This window comes from Poecilia formosa, unplaced genomic scaffold (assembly GCF_000485575.1).
Source record: "Poecilia formosa unplaced genomic scaffold, Poecilia_formosa-5.1.2 Scaffold8, whole genome shotgun sequence".
Taxonomy (NCBI): Eukaryota; Metazoa; Chordata; class Actinopteri; order Cyprinodontiformes; family Poeciliidae; genus Poecilia; species Poecilia formosa.
The window spans coordinates 2224068-2250530 of record NW_006799947.1 but is presented as its reverse complement, the minus strand read 5'-3'; the positions used below and the strand labels follow the sequence as shown (position 1 = coordinate 2250530).

General features: G+C 40.9%; 3 protein-coding genes across 5 annotated transcripts in view; 1 reads left to right on the top strand and 2 right to left on the bottom strand.

Annotated features, from left to right (window-relative positions):
- Window positions 1–10823: 10823 nt before the first annotated feature.
- Window positions 10824–14371, bottom strand: supt7l (SPT7 like, STAGA complex subunit gamma). Its single transcript, XM_007575477.2, has 5 exons — window positions 14281–14371; window positions 12678–13138; window positions 11895–12219; window positions 11536–11773; window positions 10824–11257 (listed from the first exon to the last, which is right to left on the bottom strand). The coding sequence occupies exons 2-5, from the start codon at window positions 13112–13114 to the stop codon at window positions 10965–10967; spliced, it is 1293 nt and encodes a 430-aa protein (XP_007575539.1). The 5' UTR covers window positions 13115–13138; window positions 14281–14371; the 3' UTR covers window positions 10824–10964.
- Window positions 14372–15454: 1083 nt separating this feature from the next.
- Window positions 15455–26463, top strand: part of slc4a1ap (solute carrier family 4 member 1 adaptor protein) — a 12327-nt gene continuing 1318 nt past the window's right edge. Inside the window, exons 1-14 of one of the 2 annotated variants that reach the window (XR_001659079.1) lie at window positions 15455–16207; window positions 16677–16875; window positions 16956–17084; window positions 17163–17223; window positions 17300–17439; window positions 17506–17666; window positions 18372–18441; window positions 18556–18745; window positions 18823–18919; window positions 18999–19236; window positions 19695–19766; window positions 20041–20129; window positions 20208–20277; window positions 20584–21025. Coding sequence is in view for 1 of the 2 variants with exons in the window: in XM_007575467.2 (XP_007575529.1) it covers window positions 15509–16207; window positions 16677–16875; window positions 16956–17084; window positions 17163–17223; window positions 17300–17439; window positions 17506–17666; window positions 18372–18441; window positions 18556–18745; window positions 18823–18919; window positions 18999–19236; window positions 19695–19766; window positions 20041–20129; window positions 20208–20277; window positions 20584–20633 (2265 nt within the window). In the remaining variant the exon portion in view is untranslated. Of the gene's footprint in view, window positions 16208–16676; window positions 16876–16955; window positions 17085–17162; window positions 17224–17299; window positions 17440–17505; window positions 17667–18371; window positions 18442–18555; window positions 18746–18822; window positions 18920–18998; window positions 19237–19694; window positions 19767–20040; window positions 20130–20207; window positions 20278–20583; window positions 21259–26463 lie in introns of those variants that run through there. The other variant, XM_007575467.2, reaches the window with a different exon arrangement.
- The window catches only part of LOC103154235 (uncharacterized), an 18056-nt gene continuing 14654 nt past the window's right edge, over window positions 23062–26463 (bottom strand). Inside the window, exons 5-6 of one of the 2 annotated variants that reach the window (XR_477897.2) lie at window positions 24380–24560; window positions 24058–24147 (exon numbers count right to left, since the gene is read on the bottom strand). Coding sequence is in view for 1 of the 2 variants with exons in the window: in XM_007575451.2 (XP_007575513.1) it covers window positions 24022–24147 (126 nt within the window). In the remaining variant the exon portion in view is untranslated. Of the gene's footprint in view, window positions 24148–24379; window positions 24561–26463 lie in introns of both variants that reach the window. The other variant, XM_007575451.2, reaches the window with a different exon arrangement.

Genomic DNA, 26463 nt, shown 5'->3' with positions numbered 1-26463 from the left:
CGTGGGTTACTAAACTTTTGCTCAATGACAAATGTTTGTTATTATTGAAAAGCATTTGGAAATTATTGATCATGATCTCATAAACCAGATGTTTTAACATGAGCGGGAGCAACTGTGCGTGTCTCTCTCTGTAGACTGAAGAAGAACATCACCTGAAACGTCAACCCGATCTCTCAGCTGTTCAGTGTCCAACTCTTGAAGTCCATTTCATTCCTTGACCATTTTTCAGCAAACAGACAGAGCAGGATATATTTTTCTATTCAGTTTTCATTTCAGGAGGGTTTTCATTTTGCCAGGAGGGTGAATTTTACTCAGTCGATTTTTTTTGTTTTGTTTTGTTTAATAAGAGGCAGCAAAAAGCAGCAGCTGCAGTTCTATTTCCGAGGGATTCTCGTTAGACACCGTGTAGAAAGTTTTCTCCGAGGCAGCAGTGTGAGATGCACCAGAGAGGAGACGACGAATCAATAAGGTTAACTTGACAAACGGCGGACCCTTTGTTGAGACTTATTACCGCAGACTCAACCGAAAAAGAGAGCTCTGAAAGTTCAGGAATAGGAAACAAAGAGGACACACAGCAGGGATGGAAAAGGAAAGTTGCATCTAGACGCTGATGAGCTACAATGTACTTTTTTACACCTGACAAAGTGAACAAGGAGAAGCACTGAGCTCCCAGCATGGGATCATCTGTGACACAATAATTAGCAAAGGAAGGCATGAAAGGTCCAGAAGACAACACATTTCTGCAAACTGAAGTTAGTTTCCTGGCTTTGAACAAAGTCATGACTAAGTTAGAGTGGGAGTCGAACAATCAACTGTCAGAGGATTATGATGGTGGAGGAGGAGGAGCAGGAGGTAGAGGAGGTAGAGAAGGAGACATGTTGCTTTCATGCTTATGTGTCTGGAGAAAACCTGACTTTCCCCTTGAAGTGTGGTCAGAGGCAATTTCACAGGAAGATTTGGTCAAGTTTTTTATCACTTCAAGCACTAAAAAACCTCATCCAGCCACTCTGCTGCACATGTACACCCACATGGAGGGAAAGTCAACTAATGCCCATCATCTGTTGCATATCAAAACAAAAAGTGAACGTCACAGACTCTGTCAGATCCAAAGATTTGCACAGTCTAAAAAGTGTTTGACAGGCCTGGAGAATGTGTTGAAGCCCAGAAGAACAGGACGGGATGGAGTAGTATTTTTGCTATCGAGTGTCACAGCTTCACAACCACAGCGTGACACATTGATAAAAGCTCCTGTGTCAGATTCCACACAGCCAGACTCCAAAAACAAAGGTGGATCAACCCAGTAGCCTGTCTCTTTTTTTTCCTGGAACTGTCGCTGTGAAGGTCTTTTTAATCCCGATTTGACTCCTCGGCCCTGACAACGCTAATATAAACCTTTCACAAAGCTTTTTTCTGTTTTGTCTGGAGTTGACGTTCACATGCTCAGGAGTATTGCATTTGTACTAGGAATCAATTCATCTCTTTACAGCCTTAGAAATAGCTTGGTATATTTACTCTTGATAAGTCAAACTCTTTTGCTAATGAATGTTGAACTCCATGCAGTTTGTCAGTGGCTCTATCTCTTCTATGGACACTGTGTATAAATGTAGCCACAAAGTGTAGGATCCCTAATTCAGTGGGCTTCAGGTTTAATTCTTAATTTTAATGAAATGGATAACCTCAAAGTCTGTGGCCTTAATTTTTATGTTAGGACTGAGTTACTACCCCTAGGGGAAAAGTGTAACTAGATTAGAGTCTTACAGAGAGGTTCACGAGTTTTTATTACCTGGTCCAAGTTAAGTATGAAGTCTTTGAGAGCCCGTCTCATGTCAAATCTCCCATCCATCCATCCATCCATCCATCCATCCATCCATCCATCCATCCATCCATCCATCCATCCATCCATCCATCCATCCATTTTATGTACACTCTTGTCCCTAGCGGGGTCAGGAGGGGTGCTGGTGCCTATCTCCAGCGAACGTTTCGGGCAAGAGGCGGGGTACATCCTGGACAGTCTGTCGCAGTCAAGTCAAATCTCAGTTCTACAAAACAAACGTTCAAGTTAAGTCACAAGTCAAGGCAAGTGCAAGTTAGGCCTCAACTCTTTGAATGGCAAGCTTCAGTTATGTTCAGCATGAAGAATAAAGCTAACTCTAACTCTTAAGTTGTAGGGTATGTGTACTGTCTACTGTAAGTATCAAAACCTTGAAGGACACGCACAAGTCAAGAGTCAAGTCTTGAGTATTTGATTAGCAAAGTTTAGCAGTCTTTTTTGGGCAAGTGTAAGTCAAGTGCAAAGTCTTAGAGTGATGAGTCCACATCAGATCTCAAGTCTTTCAGGGAAAGGTTACCCTCTGGTCTAAAGTAAGGTTAAATATCTTGTTTTTGAGAGTTAAGTCCAAAGCAAGTCTCAGATGTTTCAAGGACATGTTCGAGTCTGGTCCCAAGTTCAGATGTCCAATGTCAAGCTTCTGAGTAACAAAGCTTGGTCAAGTTTCTAGTGACCTGCAATTTTTAAAGGCTTACGGTATCATCACACCCTTTCTTGGGACAATATGGACAAAGCAAGGAGATATGAAAGGACCTATGAAATATGATGCAGCACATCAACTTTGCAGTGCATCTCCTATCATGGCTCTGCGCTTTCATCCTTTATTATATGGGCTACAGAGTGAGACGTAAGTCTAACCCCATGACTCTAAGATAAGTCTAAAGCCTTGAGACAGCAATTCTAAGTCAAGTCCTCAGCCTTTGTTTTTGTGGCTTATTTATGACTCGAGTTCAGCCATAAAACTTGAATCACTTTCTCTTGGTTAACAGGCACAAAGGCTCAGTTGTTGGAATAAAGTCCCATGTTTCGATCTCAGTTCTGAGGGAAATTTGCATATTCTTTCCAGAACTGGGTAGTAACTAATTACTTTCACATTTACTCAATTAACTCTTTGAAAAAGAAAGTTATTTTTAGGTGTCGTTATACTACACCATTTTTTTAAATAATATTATCATGACGTATTTGAGTAAAGTTTCTGCATGCCTTACTCACTGTGAGTAACTTCACTAAATGAAGAACAAACATGACTTAACCAAAATGCACCAGATACAGATAGATATTGTTTAATAATCCTTTGATTTTTATCTGTCTGATATAACTTTTAAATATTAAATAAGATGTTCTAAGTTACTCAGGACTAAAGTTGTCTTATCTTACCAAGAACTTCTTTACTCCTACTTGAGTAATTTCTTAGATAGATACTTCTTACATTTTACTAGAGAAAAAAATATGCTGAAGTAATGCTTGAGACCAATTTTTTTTTCAATACTCAACCCTATTCTTTCCAGCATGTGCATCACTGCAGGTTCTGTAGCCACAATAAAAAAAAACACGTTGGGTTTGTTTGTAATGTTGAGTTTGTTTGTGTATTATTTCCTCTCCTGTGTGTTTCTATGTTGCCCTAAATTTCTCAGCTCTTATTCTGAAGAAAAAGAAAGTAACAGAGTGAGGAAACAAGTCGCAAATCATTTGCAAGCACTTGCAGAAAGCAGCAGCTGTGTGACCATTTGCTACTGACAACACTGAAGCCAGACTTTCCTGTTGGTGACAAACAGGCTATTTCATTGTTTTTGGTGAGTTTGGGTTAAATTTAAAAAAAAAATCTCTATTTCAAAGAAATTATTTGAAACACAAAAATAAATTATTCTTGTATGCTATTTGGAAAAACACAAAAAGGCGGTATTTCAATGTTACTTTGCATAAGTGCCACATTAGCATCAGGCATACATAATTTGGGGATTTTTCATTTGAAGCTGATGACGGTGGTAGAAGATGGGGATTGGGAATACTGCGGTAAAATGGTTTGCTTTTCAGTTTTACTGTTGCTGAAAATGTTGCTTCTATGATGATTAGCGATCCAGCCTTCCATTGGAAAACTGACTTTTCAGAGAGTATTAGGACTATATTATAATATTGTCCTATTATCCAGTAAAGAAATGTCAGCATTTTTTTTTTCTACATTTTGCCTAGGATGTAAAATTTGTTGTCAAGTAAAGGGAAAGATATTTGGAGATTTAATGCTGTAGTAATCCATCTCTAACGTTTATGTGGTCTAGTAGCTGAATCCCTAAGACTTCATAAAAATTATAAACTCAGTTGCATGGATTGAGTTATTATCATTTTGAAGGGGGATTGGTAGACTCACTATTGTCTTCCTCTGCAATGCCATTTGATTCTAATCTCCCTTCAGTGCTCCTTTTGAGATTTCTCTTATTGATCTCTATTTCTCCAGTTGAATTTCGGCAAACTGAAGAAATTCTGGATGATGATGTTGATTTTTGTGCCGTTTTAAAATTGTACTCTGCTTACATAGGGTTATAGTTTGGCAATGGCAGCAGGGGAAGTGAACGAAGAATTCAGTCTGTGTTGGCCACGCTTCCAAAGATTGAGCAATTAAAGTCAACAATTAAATGTTTAAGACTTTTTTATAGCTGGCAATGATGTCATATTCCCCATTGGGTTATACACTATATTTCTGGTAAACGTTTAAGAGCTTGTTCATGACATACATCATTGCCAAATGTTAGGGATTTGGTAAAGTCAAATCCAATCGTTTGAAAGTTCACACCTCAAACGAGGTGCAATTGTTTCTCCGCAGCTGAGGGTTCAGTCCTTCTGTATGAAGCGACGCATAGAATTACGGTCTGGCTTTAGTTTTTACGTGTAAAACATTCATATTGCAAGACAAGAACAGAAAGTTTTTTTAAAAATCACACAAGATGGACTGAGTGGTTTTAAAGTCTTGCTAAAACTGAGAATGCAGACATTTGTTCTGCCATGTCTGGCATAGAGGATTTCAAACTAAGAGAGAGGAAGAACAGACTGAAGCAGCAATGAATAAACCTGCCTAACAACAGACTTCACAGCTGCTTTAGCTACTTCAGATGTCAGGTAAATCTTTTTTTAACACTCATATTTAAGCTCATATTAATCTCAATTGAGACTTCTCTTTAAGTATGACAGCTGAATTTGGTATAACGTGGAACAAAGAGATTATTTTTGTACTGATTTCTTGAAAATCAACAGAAACGTGACGGTCCATCATGTGTCGGTTGCACATAAATACAGAGCTTAGTAAAAACTAATAATATCCCTTGTCAAGTTACAATCACCAACCTATTTGTGAATGCCTTGTGACAGAACAACAGAGATGAGTGCATTCTCAATTGGAAGAACATAAAATATACATATAAACTTATACAAATATATCCATAAGATAAGACCAAAACATGCAAAGATACTTTCACATGTTTGAAATGCTGTGTGATTTGAAACAAACATGTGCTGCACTGACTAAAAACAACACGCATTTCTTATAAACAGTGATTCATTGAGTTGTATCTTCATTGTTGTTCACTCTTAGTAATCAAACCAGAACTTTTATGGCTTATTTCCTACATGTACCATGACAGACAGGAAGGGATGGTAAAAATGGCAGTTGATGTAATAGACGTTCTAAAAAATATCCACAGGTTTTCCTTGAAGGTTTTGCTTTATAGAGAGTAAGGTAGGTTGGAGTACCGTGACTTTAATACTTGAATGAGAAAAGCATCTAAGGAGGTCTGATTTATTATGTTCTCTGCCCACTAAGTGACTATTTGTTTTGATTCCTTGTTGGTTTTGGAGGCAACTTGTGCCTAACATATGGAACAAAAACATTTATTCCAAGGACAAATGATATCACCAAGATATTTTAGCATTCTGACTCATCTACAAGCAATTTTCTGTGTCTGGCATGCAAAAATTTGTGTCAATTTAATGAATTTGAAGACTATGAGCTCATAATGTACAACTCATGCTGTTGTAAGGGATTCTTCATAATATCTGTACCTTCAGTGCTTTGAGAGCCTTATGTTATGACTTGGTGCAATGAAATGCAAAAATCACCAATCCCCTAATTTTAATCCTTCTCTCTACAAATGCAAAGCCCCGAACAACTGCTTGCAATGATTGACAGGTAATTAGTCAAATAAAAGGCAGAATTATGAGGCGGATCAATCAGAAGAGGGTGAGATTGGGAAAACAAAGCAAGCCTGCAGAAGTGTTTCACATTACGAGGCACAAATCCTTGTGATTGTGCTCTTTGTGTCAATTCCTTCTTTGATGTTACGGTGCATTCCTGCCCAGACATGCACAGACATGGACACAACAGCAGCAAGCTAATTATTGCCTTGAGTTGGGGGAATGTATTCATTTGGTAGCATCTCAGCAGCACTGTGATGCCATGAAGTGTTTCTCGCTCAGAAGGCTTTGGGAGTGCCCCGGTCTCTGTGGTAACAGGATGAATGCAAAAAGAAAAGAGGGGTGGTGGGTGTGGAATAAGGAGCTGAAGAGAAAAGTGCAGCTGCGGTTAAGGAGCAACACTGCCCTCCAGTGGCCGACTGGGAGGCGTTATTTAGTCAGTGCTGAGAAAGGAGACATGGCATGGAAAACTGTGAAGCATTTTTATTTCAACGTTCGTTTTTAATGCTCTTGTCCCCGAATAGCTTGGCACCAAAATACATTAAAGGTCTGTTGATGTATCAAACTTCCAGACCACTCATGTGTACTGGTTCAAGTCTACAATGAACTTCCAGAAAATTACAAAAATACTGAAACCCTTGCTTGTTTAAATAAAGGCTTTGAGTTATATATATGGACACTCAGAGGGGACCCAGAAATTCAACCACACACAGGAGTATATAAAAAGGGAAAGAGTTTATTTTTTCAGATACTGGTTTCTGCTCAGGGAGAGGTCATCAAACACAGCACTGAGGTCATCAAACACCTCCTTTATCTGAGCTTGGGTCAGGGTCCAGAAATCCAGAATAGAAGGGATCCATGAAGGGCTTGGCAGGAGGGGTTAATCCGTGGTCAGGGGGGAGGTGGGGGTCAAGGAAACACTGAAGGCTTGGAAGGAAATGCTGGATCTCTACTGGCTCATGGCTGTCAATAATCTGGCAAGGAAGCAGAGGCTGAGGGGTGTTTAAGTAGGGCAAGGCCCAGGTGGAACAGGTTAACAATCAGGCTTGGCAGGTGAACTGAATGAGTGCTTAACACAGCATGGACAGGACATGGATTATAATATACACTGCTCAAAAAAATAAAGGGAACACTCAAATAACACATCCTAGATCTGAATGAATGAAATATTCTCATTGAATACTTTGTTCTGTACAAAGTTGAATGTGCTGACAACAAAATCACACAAAAATCATCAATGGAAATCAAATTTATTAACCAATGGAGGCCTGGATTTGGAGCCACACACAAAATTAAAGTGAAATGTTCCCTTTATTTTTTTGAGCAGTATATATATATATACTGTATATATATTTTTTTTTCACCAGTTATATAACAATATTATGTTAGCTTTAACAAATATGTAACAAAAAAGTATATGTAAAAAAAAATAATATTTTTTTAATAAAAAGGAATGCCATGTAAGGTGTACATGAAAATATTGGATGAGAACCTTCTGCCCTCAGCAGATGCTGGGTCATGGATGGGTCTTCTAGCAGAAGAATGACCCAAAACACACCAAAAATAGTGGGATTAAAGAAGAATCATGTAGTACAGGGAATATGTGAAGGCAACTAAATGTTTGACTTGTCAAGCAACAGCCAACAAGCCAAGAGAATATGATGATCTTCTGAACAGAGGAGTGAACCAAAAGCCGTATTAAGTGGACAAGCCTGGTAACCAGGTTGGTTACCTGAATTCACATCAGAATTCACATCAGGTTTTAGTAAAAAGATAAATAAATAAATAAAAAATTCAAGCAATCCACAAAGAAGTAAAGCCGTCCCTAAGAGAAAATATACGTAATAAGGTTTGATGTGAAAAGAGCCAAATGATGTGCAAAAAGGCATAGGAAGAGAAGTAAATAGCTGTCTGTGTTTAAAAAGCATTTTGATGACTCATAAAATGATCAATTACTTATTTCCCACTCTGTATATCAGGGCTACATCTACAGTTCAGAGTTTGCACATCTAAATCAATACGACTGACTTTTAGCTTTGTGGTCTTCCTATTTCAAAGTTATTTCACACACACACATTGTTGTGAGGTACACGACTTTACATCAACCACGACTTTATTGATTGTTGACTCCTATCTTTGATATTTCCCAGGTATTAAGCTCAACCAATAGATGAAGAGATTAATGATCACCATGTTCAGACTCATCTGCAGCTTTATTTTAAAAATCTTTTTGCCACATCACCTGAAAGTAAATATCCATTGATTGACTCAGACTGCTGACGCCACTCTAATCAGTTTTCTTGTCTCAAAACTGCAGTCAAATGGCTGTTGCTTCATTCCTGTCACATCCCACATGTCTGGCCATTCATCTGTTTCTTAAAAGTCATCATCCCATAATTTTTATTTGCCTTAAATGCATGTGTAGAGGCTGTTTAATGTGATTAGAGTGAATCAGAGATAGTACTTTAGGATCAGCATTACAGAGAAACTTTAAAGACCTTAACCGCCCTGCAGGTCTCTCCAGGCTCGCTGCGGAGGTATTATCCCTCATTCTGCTCGCAAACATCTCAGCTGGAGAGATTAAATTTCATGGCAAATGAATGGGTTTGCACCTAGCCTGGTAATTAATCATTTGCTGGGTCCTTTCTTTGGCTCTCAGCACGATCTGGCCCCACTCTGAGACCCCTGCTTCAAAAAAGCAACATCTTGACATTTTTATAATTACACCTTTTTCTCTGCAGCTCAAAGCAACTCGCGAGCTGTTGACAAACCGAGGGGGCGGGCGGCTACATGCGCTTTCACAGGGGCTGAAAAATGTAGTTGATTAAAATCACAAGTACGTTCAAGGGTTTAGAATCCAAATGTGTCATTTTAAGCTTATTTTTACGGAGAAAATAGCTTGGGTTACTGTTTCAAAACAAAACTCGTTAGCTGTTAAGTTTTTCATCAAAAGTCTTTTCAGGGTTTTACGTGTCAGAGCCTGTAAAATGTTTATTTTTTTTTTTTTACATTAAAAAATAATATCTAACATTAGTTAAACTTAATCACAACAATACAAAAACAAGCAACAGGTTCCACGCAATTATTAATTATTAAACTCCCTAAGATCGTCCTGAAAGGGTTGAATATCATGAAAGACCTCAAAAATAATAAAAAAATAAAGCAATTGGGAAAAAACTTTGAGGTGATTGTGGATTGATTTGAATTGAACAACTGGTTCAATTATGTTCGGTTCGCAGACACACCTGAAGCACACCTGTGTGCTCCAGAACAGCAAGCTAACAAAGAGGTAGTCACACTGATGATGATGATGATGATGATGATGATGATGGTGATGAGGAGGAAAATTAGTCCTTTAATCAGCATCATTTCATCGTCATTCTTAAATCATAAGGTACTAGTAGGGGAGCACCTCAATTCAAACTTAGTACAGACCAGATCATGTTTATTATGTATTGTTATTAACCCTAAAATGAATAAGAGATGCTGTTTCTTTTTTTTTTCCTCCCATGGTTTGAGGAGGGGAAAAATCTGGCAAATAAAAAAAGTACGGCCTCACATGGGTTATTGGTGGCAGCTTCCTGAAGCATAATGGTGGACATCAATCATCACACCTGGCACATTTTCTAGCCAGTGTTGGCTGCTTATAATATTGAGTTTTTCCAGCAATATTCTGGATTGCTCACATAGATTTCCAGCTGCGTCAAACCACCACCTGGCTCTCACAGCTTTGCAAAAAGCGTGAATCAATACCTCAAACTGATTATCAATACATATACGACCCCCATCAGCACTTTCCGGGGGAACAGACCATTACCTGTCCAATTGTGAAAATGAAAGAGGTCCACACAAAAGAAAATCACTTGCATTCAAGCAAGGCCCTGCTCATTCTGGATGCAAAGTTATGCATTGCATAATTAATTTGCCATTAAGCCTGGATTGATGATGCCTGCACGATGCAAACAGCCAGGCCATAATTGCTTCTGGTGTTGCATCCGCAGCTTTGCCTCATTACTGGAACAGACGCTAATGTGGTGAGGCAGCTTCAGGTTGACAGGAATGTTGATCGTTTCACTGTGTTCGAATACTTGTAAAGAGTGCTGCAGAGGGAGGGGGCGAGAATCCAGGAATGCTCCATATTAAGCAAAGGAACGGGGAAGGAAGATGGTGCAGTTTTAAATTACTGTGCTTTTAATGGTAATATAGGGTATTTCAGGATAACAAAAAACAAAATCATGTGTTCAGATGCCTATGTAGTTCTTTCATATTAAGTTATAAGAAAATCAGCTCATCTTTACCCCGTCATATAATTTAACAAAAGCAACCAGAGAAGCAAAAGATCACAACAGAGTTGCATCTGAGTCAACCACACTTCCATTTTCTCTCTCTCTCTCTCTCTCTCTCTCTGGTCTTCATTTATTAGCTTTGAAAATTTCATCAAATAGTTTTAGGTCACAAACTGCCAGTTTTCAAATGTAGGGGATAACTAAACATTTCTTATATTTTGCATTTAGAGATATTTTCTTTCCTGCATCCTGAATGGCTGAACAACTGTCGAGCATGGTGGTGGAGGTTTAATGACTCGGGTTTGTTGTGCAGCCACAGAACCCTGGTAAATATTCTGGAATGAGATGCTCTGTAAATATCCCGTAATCATTATTATTTTTTAACCGTGCATAAATTATCTGGTTTCCCATGGTACCAACTGTGAGAATTCTTGTACAGTTTAATGAAAAAAATCCTGATGAGAAAAATCAAACAAGATAGTAAAGAAAATGTTTGTTTTTTTTCATTTATTGACAAAGTACAATAATTACATTTCACAATTATTTCTGGGAAACACATAAAACACTTCTAAAAAAAAAAAAAAAGTACTAAATTCCCCCCACTATCCTGTCTTCACTGCAGAACGATAAAGACAGACACAAAGACAGATTCTGTGAGTTTTAAATATTCACATCTTCTTCATCCGTTTCTTGGGTCTCTGGTTAAAGACTGGCGACGTTCCCATCAGCGAGTCGGGCGAATGTGAAGCGTAGCTGCCTTCAGACGCCGCCCCTCCTGGTGAAGGTGCCATGGCTCCTCCAGACTCGCTCATGGTGGACATGGGATCCCCCTCTTCGAACACGTCGCCACTCAGGACGCCGTGGTGATGATGATGATGACCAGCACCCTGACCTTCGTCACCGTCCTGGGGTTCCATCTTTACTTGGGGCCAAAGAGGGGAGTTGTTGGCCGCGCCACCACCTTGTGAAGAAATAAACTTAAAACTGTAGTTATTGTTCTGAACAAAAAAATGTATCAAACGTTTATGTAATATGATTTTAATCAAAGGATGTAAATGAGCAAATCAAACTGTTGCTGCTAACATATGCAGCCAGATTATTGCAGTTATTGTGTTCATGTTTGTTTTTCAGTTGAATCTTTAGCATATATGTCACATTAAGGGAAGTCTTTAAATAACACATTGTGACTACAAATGCTAGAAACACCCCACTTTAAGATGCAACAAGCGGTGGTCTCACCTGAAGTGTGAGGGGAGTGGTCAGAATCCAAGCCTGCTGCCAGCCTCTCTGCGTGGGCCCCGAGGACCCCCATGGGTAAAGCCTGGTCCCCAGAGGCCAGGTCGGCCTCCAGCTCCTCACTCACAGGGAAGGGAATGTCACTCAGAGGCTCGTCCTTGATCTTTAGCGGTTTGGAGTCCTCCATAGCTTTCTCTGGATTCACCAGCCGCTCATATTCTTCTGACAGCTCTTTGGTAACCTAGGAGACAAAAAACTGTTGTTTCTGTTTTCTGCTGTTTAAATAAATAAATAAATAAATAAATAAATAAATAAATAAATAAATAAAAATAAAGAGCTAAATAAGCTTGAAATCATCTCACCTGCAGCATGTAGCTGTGATAGTCCTTGATCCTGACTTGCCAAAAGCGCTGGAGGGCCAGCATGCTGCCAATGCCCACCTCGTGGAACACCTGCTCCACCACGTCCGGGAAGGGCGTGGCTCCCAGCCTGGCCTCGCGGTCCACCGCTACTCGCAGGAGATGGGTGAGGCGCAGGTAGTGTTCATGGACAAGGTCGGTCAGGGTCTCCAGGACGCTTTCCTGGGCGGACTCAAAGCCAGCATGAGCCAGCACCGTGGCTACCGACTGATAGAGGAGCTGCCTGCAGGAGGGCCAACTCAGCTCTGTGACTGGTTCACCTTTCCCTCTGAAAGAGCGGAGAAACACAAAGGGATTCTTCAGCACAGAACCACAAGTCTAGTGTCAAAGGGTCTTGTGAAAGTATACAGAATAAATAAAAGAAAATAAATGGTTGGTAATTATTGTTGCCGATTATATATCAAGAGTCATGAGCTCCCACTTCGCCTACCAATGGAATATTCAGCCTGACTGACAGGGGTGCCACAGCAGTAGAAGCTTAATACAAATGCATGCCACACTTTTCAGATTTATATGTTAAAAATATTGAAGACTATGCAACATTTTTCTTTGACATGCAAGTTATTCACTACTTTGTGTTGGTCAATTCCATAGAAGCCCAAGAAAGCACAGTAAAGTTTGTGGTTTGAAATCTGAAAAGGTTTGAGTATGAATACTTTTTGCAAGGTATCCTTATCTGTCATTGGCACAATGTTGAATGTTAAAGAGGCGACATCTCAAACTTACTTGTAGAATTCACTCTCAGGGTCACTATGGCGAAGCTGAAAGGGCTGGTGGGGGTCTTTGCTGTCTACGGGCAGCAGATCGTCAGGCACGGCGGGTGGAGTGGGAGGACGCAGCGGCAGGTTGGCTTCAGTCTCCTCTGGTCGGCTGCCGCCCTCTGAGGATGCCGAGTTCTGACCCTGAGCCTGGCCCTGGGCCGCCGCCAGGAGAGCTCGCAGGCGGCGGGCGTGCTGGCACAGCTGCACCGTGTGAATGGTGAGGCTGCACGGCTCTGAGGGGATATCCAGCATCGTGGTGGGCCGGGGGCGCTGGGCCGACGGCTGGTGCAGGGGTGGGTCCTGCATCTCCACGGACCGAAACTCGCGCTGGAGCAGGTCGAAGGAGCTGCGACTGGGGGGAGCCCCGGAGGGTCCAGGGATCTCACCCCAGTAACGCATCATGATTGATTCAGACCTGAGTCGAGACTATACATGAAAGAAAGGAGAAGAAATATATTCCTTATCAGATAAAGTATTTTCAGGTTGATTAAGACAAAAAATAAATCTGACCAAAATAACTGACATGCATTGTCTGGTCAAAATATTAATACTTCTAGGCCTCTTAACATTTAGTCACATTGCAATCACAAACTTCAATACAATGTATTTGGATTTTATGTGAAAAAGTATTGTAAGTCTAGTTTCTATTTGTATCCAGCACTTTCTACGTTGGTACCTCAAATTAAAATGTATTGCAGTTAATTACCATCCAATGTCCGCTAATTATTAAAGAGTTCAAGTTTAACTGCAAGTATTCTGTGAAGGCCTTGGAAATTTGTTGGAGAACTTCAGTGAACAAACATCATCATGAAGATGAAGCAACAGAAGTTTAAACTGGGCTTACAACAGTTTGCCAAAAGCCACGTAAATGCAAGAAATTAAAACTTTTACTTTTTCTGTTTGTAAAATATACTAAATCCATGCATCCTTCCACTCAGTCATTATTTCCTACTTTGTGTTGATCTGTCTAAAAAGATCGCATTCAAATTCACTAAATTTTACATTGAAGTTTGTACTTCACATTTAAATGTAAAAAGTATCCGGATTGCACTGGATATTTTTGCAAGATACTGTAACTAACTTTCCAGACAAACTGCTTTCTGTAAGCAAATTAGCTAAATATTTAAATGAACTACACATTCTGCATTTCTATTTCAAAATGCGCATGTTTCTGTTAACTAGTAAACTCTTTCAGATAGTTTAGTCCAAATTTTCATAAAGTGTCAGTGACTGGATCCTTAACATGAAAGTCGAGACGGATGGCAGTCACACAATATATCAAAATTAAAACAAAATTATTTATTACTTTTGGATTCAGCAAAGCCGAAATATGGAGTTCCTCTCGTTAATTCATACGAACTAATAGACATAATTAATGAAACCTTTTACATCTGGAGATGTTGAATAAAAGAAAAATTAGCACATTTTTGTTTGGAGTTTTGTGCAAAAAAAATACAGAACAAATCCGTGTAATACGACAACAAAGGAGCTAAGCTAACATTGAGGCACTTTTTGTTAGTATTTCGTTATATAGATAATAATTACATAAAATAAAGCTTAAAAGTTACCCTCGGATGGTAACCAAAAAGTCTTCAGTTTCGATCGGAAGCTGGATAGCAGCTAGGCTAGCGTCTTTGAACGACGCTGAAGTTCGTATCTGATTCGTACAACCCAGCGATTTCTTTGTTAAAGGGCCATTCCGCAGCTTTTAAGAAACCAATTTTTCAAATTTTCAATTTAAAAATTGTGTACACTACAGTGGTCAAAAGTGGATTATTTGACAAGGTCTAAAACGTTACAACGCATCTTATTTTTTAAGCCTACAATGTATTAATAAAGAACATTTTCAATGCTGTTTTGACCATGTACCAAATTAGAACTCCAATACACTGAATGTTCATCAGTCTACATTGAAGTCAAATTATTTAAAATACAAATTATTGTTTGCTTAGACCTCTTCTTTTTGTGAAAATGGAAAAACTCAAGAAAAAAATTAAACAAGAACATTATTTTTAACAAATTTTAAAAGTAATTTCATTAAAAAAAAGAAAATCTCTAAAGTTAGGCATTAAAAAAAGACGATCCAATGACTTGTGAGAAGTGCATTTACAGATTAATATTATTTATTTAGCTTGGATTATGATAAATGTTTCTTTTATTATTTATCTATATGATTCACATTATTTCTTTATTTAATGGTCTGTTATTTCTACTGAATAAATGCATAAATATTTTTTTGTCCAGGTCACACTAGTCTTATGTGTTTTAACTGTTTATAAATGCCCTAAGAAGAGCTGTACTCATTGTACTGCTGCTTGTACAATGACAATATAGCGTAATCTAAATTAATAAATAGTCATTTTAGAGTTTTTATACCAAGGTCTCAGGGATCAAACAACCATGTTTAAAAGAATCTGGATTTATTTTCGGCAAAATCAAACTTTGTCCTAAATTGTGAAATAGAGTTGACTCCTTACAACTGGTGGGATGGTCCTTTAATATGATACAGATCAAATGGTAACTTCAGTGTTGTTTCATTTCCGTTTGTCCGGGCTTTAAAGCGGACTTGCAGATTAGTTCCGTTACCTTTTAAACTCAGTCTTTGATAGAATTAAAATTATATTTTTAGCGCTTTAAAATAACAAATCTAATGTAAGTTAATAACATGTTTTGTCTTGTGTTTTTGCTTTGATAGTGTTTTTGTTTGCATTTTAGGCACTTAATACCCGGACTAATTTCTCAGTTGCACCAAATAAACCTTGACGCTTCCTCCGTGCTAACAGACGTGAGGTAAATATGGAGGAAGAAACACAGTCAGAAGTAGAAAAGAAGGAGAATTTAGACACTGAAGAGGGGAACAAGCCCACAGGGGAAGAAGAAACCAAATCCGATACAAAGATAGGGGATACCTTTAAAAAACCGGCTATTTTTGCGGCGCCTTCGCTTGCTAGCAAACGCATAAACAACGTAGCAGAAAACAAGGTGGACAATGTGTGTGAAGCTGCCACCGATGCTGCTGCTGGAGAAAATGAGCGAAAATATGACAGAGGTGTCGACAAGACTAAGAAACAAGAAGTTAAAGCGAAGGCAGCTCCTGTCAAAGCTGAGAACTTCCCCCCTCTCCCGTACACAGAGCCCCCCTGGGGGGGTCCTCCACCAGAATCCCCCTACGCATTGGAAATCCTCAAAAACGGCACCATAGTGGACACTGTTACCCTCACACACCGGAGCTACTTTGTGGTCGGGAGGCTACCTGTGTGTGACGTCTCCCTGGAGCACCCGTCCATCTCCAGGTACCATGCGGTGATCCAGTACCGAGGCCACACCGGGGAGGAGGGCTGCGTGGGTGAGGAGAGGGGCTTCTATGTCCACGACCTGGGGAGCACACACGGCACGGTGGTCAACAAGAACAGGATCCCCCCGAAGACCTACATCAGATTGAAGGTGGGACACGTGTTGAAGTTTGGAGGAAGCACCCGGCTGTTTATCCTGCAGGTGGGTCCTCTTCTACAGATAAGTGATTCCAGAAAAAAAAATCATGTAATTTATGTGCAACGCGATACCAGAAAGTCTTCATTCAGCCGTTTTATGATGTTGAAATAAAGAATAACTAAGTGCAGCCCATGGGTTCAATAACAACAGTAACTGTTAGTTGATCTGTGTTTGGGATTATTGTCCATTTAAGATATACAGCACCTCACTGCCACTGTCCCCTCTTGAATCCAATTAAACCTGTAGGGGTGTAGGGCTATAGTTTTCCTATCATGATTTAATTTACAGTTATTAAAAAACCTGAAACCTGCCCAGACAGATAACTGACATAACCTCCTCATCTTTAAAGCTGTTTGAATTCTCTATAGTAAATTAAAATTAAACTCTGGACCATCCTTCAGGAGTCGATTATCCAGCAGAAACGATATCCGAGGTTGTCCCCAACTCGAGATCCTTCGCTTTTCCTCCACAGGGTCCGGAGTCTGATGAGGAAGAGGAGTCCGAGCTGACGGTGACGGAGCTGAGGGAGCGAGCCCGCAAACAGAGAGCAGAGCTGGAGAAGAGAATGATGGGAGACCTCTCTGACGGCGAAGAGGATGAGGAAAATGGTGAAGGCAAAAAGAGCCAGAGGGAAGCGTCAAAGGAAGACTCTGGATGCACGTGGGGAATGGGTGAGTGAATGTGCTTTCTTTGAGTCAAACGCCCCGTTCTCTTCGTTTGATGCCTCTATGTCTATAAATCCATCCCGCAGAAGAGGATGCAGCTCCGGAGGAAGACGAGAACGAGGAAAACCCCTTCTCAACCGAGTTTCACGAAGACCAGGAGGCAGCTTACCTGAAAGACCCGAAGAAGGCTCTGCAGGGATTCTACGACAGAGAGGGTGACTTTCCGCAGAACCCAGCCGGCTCTCTGTCATTGTGTTTCATCCGAGTATCTAACCTGGGGTTTCTGCCTGCAGGCGAGGAGCTGGAGTTTGAATACGAAGACAAAAATCACGGCACGTGGCTCTGCAGGATAAAGTTAGTGATCTGACGCACCAATGTCACGAGTTTCCCTAAAAACACCTTTAAGCTTTACTCACCTCCGTCCCATCAGGCTGCCAGTGGACGACGCCTTGGGCCGACAGCTGGTTGCCGAAGTGACGCACACGGGGAAGAAGAAGGAGGCAGCCGTCCAGTGCTGCCTGGAGGCCTGCCGGATGCTGGAGGCCCGAGGGCTGCTGAGGCAGGAAGCAGGTGAGAGCTCAGCCCAGAGGGAAACATCCGCTGGAGTCCGGTGCTACAGCTGAGCTTTGGTTTCAGTCTCGCGCAAACGAAAGAAGAAAAACTGGGAGGACGAGGACTACTACGACAGCGACGACGACACTTTCCTGGATCGGACCGGCACAGTGGAGAGGAAGAGGCAGGAGCGAATGAAGAAGGCCGGAAAGATCGAGGAGCGGACCGAGACCTATGAGTCTTTGGTAAGCACGACACATGGTTTTACACGCAATGTGGAACAATAATGGAGAGAAAAAAAAACTTGGTGTGTAACTACAGACAGGTGTACAAGTAACTTTGGATGACTTTTAAATGTTTTCATCATGCACATTAAAATTAGATTAATAAAAAAATGAGATGCATACGTAGAGGGCAACAAAATGAATTTTCTTACAGACGATTGTTTATGTCAGCTTTCATCATTGATCAGGCTGCACAACATGCACATTATTTTTTATCACAGTGTCACTTTACACAAAATCCATGTCGTGAATAACTGCCGGGACTTAATTATTTGAGTGCCATTTTTCTGGCTCTCTGTTCCTGTTATATATTTATTAGTAAAATCATGAAGCTTTGACCGAGTTTTATATTGGGTAGAGGTTAGAGTTGTAAAACTTTCAACTTGCCAATTCCGAACAACAATTTACCAGCAAATTGCTTTTTCTCTACTTTCTGTAAAAAAAAAATAAATAAATAAATAAATAAATAAAATCATGTGAACAATAAAATTTTTCCTGCAAAATAAAGAAAAATGTAACAAAAGCCCAACATTGCCAGATTTCTTCCATTACGAGCTGGAAAATAAATGTTTTTTTGAATGTGAATGTAGACAAAAACCATTTTACTGTCATTCCTTTAAAATTCAATATGAAGATATTAAACATTTCACATTTGCTGTTGCTCAGGTGGCCAAGCTGTCCTCTGTGGAGAAGGAGCTGGCAGACGCTCAGAAAAAGCTAAGTAGCGGTAAACCAGGTGCGTCCATCTCCACCTGCAGGAAAAACAACTCTACATTTGTTTTTAGATTCCTCTTTGAAAAGCCATGGTGTTTTTTTTGTTTATTTTTCCCCCCATGTTTCCTCCTTGCAGGCTCTTCGGCCTCCTGCACGGAGGACTCGCTGGACGCCTTCATGACGGCGGTGCGGAGCGAGGCTGCGATGGACGGCGTGGAGCGCCGGAAGCTCCACGTACACGTGGCCGACCTGCGCAAAGAGGCCCAGCGGCTCCGTAAGCTGGTGGACCTGACTCGACCGGCACAGATGCCCTCGCTGCTCCCCGGGTGAGATGTTTTCCCCGTCAAAAGCTCAACTGTTTGATTCAGATCTGTTTCTAAAGCTGAGGTTGCTGCGATCATAGTGGAAGCTCTGAGGCGGAGAAGCCCAAGAAGAGCTTACCGCTGTTTGGAGCCATGAAGGGAGGAAGCAAATTCAAACTGAAGACGGGAACCATAGGGGTGAGCGTTCCGGATCCCTCAGATAAATCTCGTCTTTGTCCTCCGGTTTCTGCCGCTCAGCCTCTCCTCTCTGCTGTAGAAGCTGCCTCCCAAGAGGCCCAACCTGCCCGCTGAGCTCTTCAACATGAAAGAGCTTCCACCCGCAGGCGAGGAAGAGGAGGAGAACGAAGAGGAGGAGAACGAAGAGGAAAAAGAGGAGGAGGCGGCAGATAGGAGTAAAGATGATGGAGATGAATGCAGCGCCGCCCAAACTAAAACTTACTGTAAAAAATCTAGCTTTCCTCTGGGTCAGCTGAAAGACTCAGAGGAGGTCAAAGGTAAAAACAGCCGTTTGCTCCTGCTTTTCAGACTGGTTATGACCTTTTCATGCCACTAGGTGGCAGCATTATCTACCAGCCTTCTTATAAAAATTTTCATGGTTCCTCCGACCTTTTTCTTTCACTACTTCGGATTTTCCTCAAAGGTAATTTCTAGGTTTTTCAGACACTTTTTGGACATCAGAATAAAAATGTTGTAAAAGAAGAATTTAAAACCCAAAATAAAGATGGTGAACCAGTGATGAACCGAGTTCAGTAGCAAATTTTATCTAGGTGTTTTCCATGCCTATAAGTAAAACAGACATGGAAAAATATTTCTATTTCTAGACTTTGTTCTCTATTTCTCTGTATAGAAGTTGTCTTTCCTTTCCTCCTCCCTTCTGCTTTTTTTCTTTTTTTTTAATCTGCCTGTCTTTTCTTCTATAATCTGATCATTTTACGTTACGTATCATATTCAGAGCAAAAGCTGAAGAAGAGCGATAAAGCGGAGCCGCAGGTTCCTCTGAAGCCGTCAGCCACCGTGAGCCCAGGTGAGTCTGTCGGTCTTCCATCCTGCATTAGGAGCTACTGCTTTGTTGGTTCCCAGGGAACCAGGGTGTGGCTTAACTCTTAGAAACTGACTCAGACTAAACCAAACCTTCAGTCTTTCTTAACCTTAATTTGACAGAACATTACCGAGCACCAAAGGGGAAACTTGTAACAATGACCTCCAGCTGCTCAGAGTTCATCGTTGTGTGAATTTGTTTCTTGTCTGTAAAGCTGGAGGCAACCGTAAGGCTGCAGTGTCACTCGTGTTGTTCACAGAGTCGAAGGCAGGGGGCGAAGCAGAGCCACCAGCAGCAGCAGCAGGGCCCAATTCCAGGAAGAAGAAGAGAGTGATGGGCCCCAGCAGGGTAGGCCCCTCACACCTCCCAATGTGTTAGCTGGGCGTTCAGTATGAACTGACTCCAGTCCTTGATGTGTCTCCACAGCCTCCAGTGCAGCTGTCAGGACAGTATCCACAGGATGACCCTGACTACTCCGTGTGGCTGCCGCCTGCAGGTGAACAACCGGCCGGTCAGCTGACCTTAAATCACCCCACCCAGCCCTGTGAAAAAGTTGTTTCCTTAAACATTTCTCTAAAACCTTCCTTTAAATCTCTTTCGAGGAAGAAATATGTGGGCTGCATGTCATAAACTGGCCTTTACGGTTTATTTGTGCCGCCGAGGAATGCACATCAGAGTTTCTCACGCATCAAGATAAACATGAATAAAAGGAGTGTTGAAACAGCTGCCAGGCGGGAGCTTTGATACAGAGACACGTCTGATTGGACGAGGAAGTGATTCACAGCCTCCTCTTTTCTCACAGGTCAGACAGGAGACGGTCGAACTCACCTCAACGACAAGTACGGCTACTGAGGAGGACCGACACAGACGTCAACGAGCAAGGAAGCGGCTCGTCGTCAGCCTCGGTGCTGGAAGGGAAGCGGTTGAATTTACCAGTTTTTGTTTGGATCAGAGGAGACAAAGCAGCATCCGAATCATCCGGCTTTTTATTCTTTAGCTGCTCTTCCTGCAAGACGAACCAACCTGACACCCGGTGTGCGCCCCGCTCCCGTTCGGCTTCAGTCGATCGCTGGCGTAACCTTTAACCGCTTCTCCCCTGCAAAAGGGAGGGAGTGTGTGTATGTGTGTATCAGGAAGAGAGGGAGAGCATAGCAGCAGCTTTTCTGACCATCTGGACACTTGGATGGCGTACTAGATGAAACGTAAGCTGATAATGACTCAAGCTAAGTGGAGTGTGTGTTTCCGTGAGCGTACCCACACACACACACAGTCCAAACCCAACCCTCTCGATGTTCTCTTTTTAACAAGATTGTCTCTGTGAGAGCTCGGTGATTCCTTTCTCTGTGAAATCCCACTCAGTGTTGTTTTCTTAAACTTCAGCCACACGTCCCACCCTCTCTGCAACTGTCTTTGAAACACAACAATAATGAATGGAAACTCTATTTTGTAAAATAATAAAGTAGTACATAACTACAAAGAGCAAAAGTTTTTAATTCTGTCAGCTGGTGGCGAAAACAATCTGCTCATATAAGCCGTAGTGCAAGACAGTCGAGAACATTTTTTTGAGCGGTTCTGTTTTTGTTTTGCATAAATTTGGATTTTATTTTAGTTGGTTGCAATGTTCTGTTTAACCACCAGGTGTTAGTAAAGGGATATTTCATATTAAAAGTGGGCTTCTGGAGAATCAAAGACTGTTTCATATGCATGGTTGCTCTGTGGTATGGAATATAATTTAATTATCTCTCAGGACTAGGTATTCTTTGAATGTTGAGAAATATTGGATTTTCTCTTTTCCTATCCTCTAAAGGTTTAATGGATCTGTTTGTTTATCCCTCTACTCATTCAATCTATTCCTCCATATGTTAATCTAGTTTCTCAGCTAACTAATCATCAGCTTGTTTGGTATTCATCCATCTATTTTTTCAGTTTTTTTCTATACATTTATATATTCTTTAATCAGTCCATTCTCTCCTTTCGTCTTATCCAACTAATCAGTTTTCCCCTCCATCTATCATTCCATCCCCTCATCCTTTCTTACATACCTACATCAAGGCATGAAGGGACGACAAGGTGAACCAGTTGAACAGTTATGGCTTTGAATCGCAGCCTGGAGCTATTCTTCAAGGCGTTTGCATCTCTGGGTACTCCGGCTTTCCTCCAGACTCCCAACAACATGACTAAGGTTAATTGGGTTCTTTAAATTGCCCTTCGGTACGAGTGTGTGCATGATCGTTTAACCTGTGCGACCTGTCCAGCGACCCTGCAAGCAGGTGTAGAGGCTGGATGGACTACTCCTCAATTGCAGCTGCACGTCTTAGATTTTCCACATGTGGAGATTAAAGCTTTTGCACATTCTTTACAAAATAGCTGAAGCTCAGTCAGACCGAGTGGAAAGCGTCTTAACAGGAGTTTTTAAGCCATGCCACAGATTCTATCACATAAATATGCTTTGATCTAAACTTTTTCCATTCTAGCTCTGGCTGTATGTTTAGGGTTAGAAAGTGAAGCTCCAATCTCAAGTCTTTGCAGCTTCTAACTGGTTTTCTTCCTGTATGAACTGAAGCTCTAGAAATGTTCCTAAAAACCAGGAGTCTACAGCCTTTACAATCCAAAGAGCCGTTTTTTTGTTTTTGTTTGTTTTTTTACCATCAGTCCAGCTAAAGACAACTTCAGAACCATAAATGATCTTTTGACAAAAAAAGGAAAAAACAAATTTAAAATTTTCAATAAATATCTTCTACAGGAAATGTATTTTTATATGACCACCAGTAAGTAATTCTTTGTCTATAAAGTAGAGAAAAACAACTTCAGCACAAAGATGATGTACACATTTTTTCCTATTTGTGCAAAAAGTCAGAAAACATCTTAAAAAATATATTACTGGTAATTTTAGGGTTACTCTCGTTAAAATTCGATGACATCTTTCCACAAAAACAAGCGAAAATGTGCTTAAATTTGCATTTTTTTGTAATATTTACATTTCAAAACATTACATTTTTCATTTTAGCCAAAACTATTAAGAGCCTGCAAAGCCCTACCACAGACTCTAACCAGCTCTGCTGAAGACAGCGTACTCATGGCATGATGCAGCCACCACCGTGTTTCATAACAGGGCTGGTATGTTCAGGGTGATGTCCCCGTGTTCATTTTCTGCAAAACACCTCTGCGCTTCTTCCATCCGTCTCTTCTGCTAAACAGAAGACTAAACCGTGTGAATAATTTTGAAAGGTGTTGCACTGCTTTCAGCACATTATGAAATAAAATGACATCACCTCACAAAGAAGAGGCCACAGAGCATTTATTGGATTGTGTTTTAGTGCAACAATGGACGAAAACATGTCACAATGTTACATTCATTTCGGCGAAGTCTTAGTTACAGCGGTGACGCGTTTGAGCTCGTTTCAGGGCGTGGGAAGTACCTCAGACCTTAATATAGCAGGAATGTCATTTCAAGGCATTAAGTAATCTTTAGATAGACCAGTGGTCCTCTTCTACCTAGAATGTAACCGAGGTACATTACTGGAAATAAAAAATTAAACTGAAATGGCACACTACGAGTAGGCTATCCAGAACAACAGATTAGCCAAATGTGCAGCAACCCTACAGTCATAAATGTTTCCACCAGATCTCGGTTTCTGCAGAGGTCTGGGATACATGCAAGAAAAGAGAATACGGGGAACTCCCGACGAGTGACGAGTCGTCGTCATCGGGAGTCGACTATTCAACTACAGTCATACATGTTTGTTATAGCGCGACCTTACAGTACGGTGTTTGCAGCAACACATCCAGAGAAGTAGTGTCAGACAGATAAATGCGACTGCCATCTCAGTTTAACAGGAAGAGGATAGAGTCGTCTTTTTTTTTTTTTTTTTTAGTTGTTTAGATAGGAAGAAACCCTGGAACCACTTGATTGTCTAACATGCATCATTCCCTTCTGTGTGTGATCCAAACAGTCTTCAGCAAGGTTAACCCCCTTCTTGGTCCGTGTTTGTGTAACGAATGATCCTGAATTACAACTATACAAAGTGATTTCTGCCGAGTCGTGTCCTGGCTCCGGCAGAGATCCCAAGGGGCAGGGAGGGATTACCTGAGAGTGCAACAGTTCCACCTTTAGATGAACACCTTTCCGAAGCTCGGTCCTTCACGTGCCACAGAGTTTAGAAAACAAAAAAAGAAGAAGAAGAAGAAGATGGTGAAGCGGTCCAGGTCGGAGTCTGGTGGACGTTGTGACGACGTCTGCTTAGGAGCAAGGAGGGTCCTCGGACGGAGTCAAGGATCTACAGGGGGGTGCTGTGCTCAGGGAGCGGAAGGCGAAGATGGCGGGGTCGTAGGTGTACCTGGGCGGAGGACGACTGCCGGTAAGATTCTAAAGACAGAAAAAAAATAAATGATTCGTTCATAAACAACAGGATTAAATGTCTCTGACTCCTCTGGAGAAACACTTCTACTGATTTTGTTTCAATCTTGGAGGGGATTTCGGGACAATAATACTTTCCCCACTTGCAGAAAGCACCCTCTCTCCCCTCACCTCCACCACCCCTCCATTCTAAAATTAGCCAGAGTCATTTTCCTCCCCACAGGAAACAGCAGGAAATTACTTTGTTGGATTTGGCAGTGAGGCTGCACTTTCTCCAGGGCTGCGGCGAGCCAATTCCTCACAGAAACTGAAAACTGAGATGGATGTATCGCTGTGGCCGACTGGTGTCTCTCAGATAAATCCTTCGTAGTGAGGCCACAGGTGTAGCTTTATAACTTCAGCCAACGGCTTCAGGGATCCAGCTGCCGTAACTCAGCAACAATTCCCACAACCACAGGAGAGTTGAATCGTGGTGTTGATTTAAACGGTAAAAAAAAAAAAGAAAAAAAAAAGAAAAAAGAAAAAAAAGGAAAAAGTGAGATGAGGGAAACTGAGAACATAAAAGTGAATACTAAAAAGATCTTCTCCATATGGTGGCTGCAACAAGTCGGCCACACTACAATGAGGTAATCAGGACATTTCTGAAAGTCCGAACAATTTTGACAAAACTCAGTGGAAGCGAAGTCTGGTTAAAACTTCTAAACCCACTGCAAACATTTTCTGATTGAACATTCACATAAATCAGAACTGTAAGAAGGGAAACCCAAAAACCCAGATCACTAAACATACCACACGGGTATGTTTAGGCCGCAACACTCTGTGTCGCACTCACAGCAACACTCTTCGGCGTACAGGCTGTTACCGAGTGAAGACCCTTTAAACTGAACTATTTTACCATCAGTTCAGGTGTTCACATTTCAGAGATTTCAGATTTAAGTGAAGGACTCAACATTTACGAGAGTTTGGAGACTGCAGTTTTCAAAACGCTAGCCTCGCTAACAAAACACGGTAATGCTAGCTTGAAATGTGAACTCTGCTTCTAAAATAAACAAATAAATACTCAAAACGGAAAGACAAGAAATCATTTAAATGTTGTTCTTAGGTCTTATATTTGTTCATAAAGAGAAATCATAATTAACCAAAGTTTGTAAAAAAAAAAAAAACAAAATGCATCTGTAGAAATTATAAGAGTTTGAAACAAATGCTTGTTTGCTGCCTTTGCAAGATTGAAAAGAGAGGACTGACATTCTAACTTCAGGAAGGTCCCTGAATATTTCCCTGCTGTGCTCATGGTTAAATGCCATAAGAGGAAACAGTGCTATTACTTTGACTCCTAGCAGCCTGGCTATACCGAGAGTTTACTTCTTGCTCTAAATATAAACCTATTCTGATTATAAAACAGCTTCCAGGATGTGATCCTTATCTGGTTTTAGATATTGACACTGCTCTCTTTGCCTTACTCACTCCGTAGTTGAACAAAGTAGCTGTAAAATCTTCAGGTCATACAGTGCTTGCGCAAGTATTCGTGTATTTAAATTTAAAGTGGTTCAGCTGCATTGGTCACAGACTCGCTTCATGACCTCCATAACCCTTCAATGCGGTGTCAGCTCCCAGATCATGAGATCCACTGTAGCATCCAGGTCTGACATGATGCTCTGAACAACTGCGCTTCTGCAGCAAGTTGTCAGGAGTGTGAATTGTAAAATGACGGATGGTCTTCAAACTATTCAGTCATTGTTAAAAGAAAAACAAACAAAAAAAAAACAACAGTCAAAAAATTTTAATATTCGGTTAACGAAACCAAGGCTCTCGATGTAGAAAGCTGATAGGAATCCATTTCAAAAGATTTGAAATTGTAATTGCAGGAAAATGTGATTCTACCAACTACTGATTTTAAGAAACAAAAGCATGCCACACTTTTCAGATTTTCACTTAGAAATACTCAGGAATGTCTTATAACCTTTTCCTCACTCTTCAAAAGTATTTGCTACTTTGTTTGGACATAAGGTCCCATTAAAGTATGCCTGTGTGTAATGTGGCACTTTTTACTTCTCTTGTTGGCAGAAAGTATTCTTTTGTTGTTGTTTTTTTGTTTTTTTATTACAACAAACTATATATTTTTCTGAAGACCTGCATCATATCCTTGTAATTAACCTCAGCCCAAACTGAAGTAATGCTGTGCAGCACGTTCTTTTATCCACCGCAACCATAACGGCACCATTTCCTTCACTTCCATCAGTCGTCACTCGGCTCAGCTAAAAACTTCTCATGGCGGCTGACTCCAGACTCCATCAGTTCTGCTTCCAACATGGTGTCCCGTTCTCA

Bases quoted from the DNA above. Each gene is read 5' to 3' on its own strand.
- supt7l (XM_007575477.2), bottom strand. From the start codon at position 13,114: ATGATGCGTTACTGGGGTGAGATCCCTGGACCCTCCGGGGCTCCCCCC. The intron at 11,774-11,894 runs GTGAGATGATTT...TTTGTCTCCTAG, and splicing joins ATCACAGCTACATGCTGCAG to GTTACCAAAGAGCTGTCAGA. The intron at 11,258-11,535 runs GTGAGACCACCG...TTTCTTCACAAG, and splicing joins CCACTCCCCTCACACTTCAG to GTGGTGGCGCGGCCAACAAC.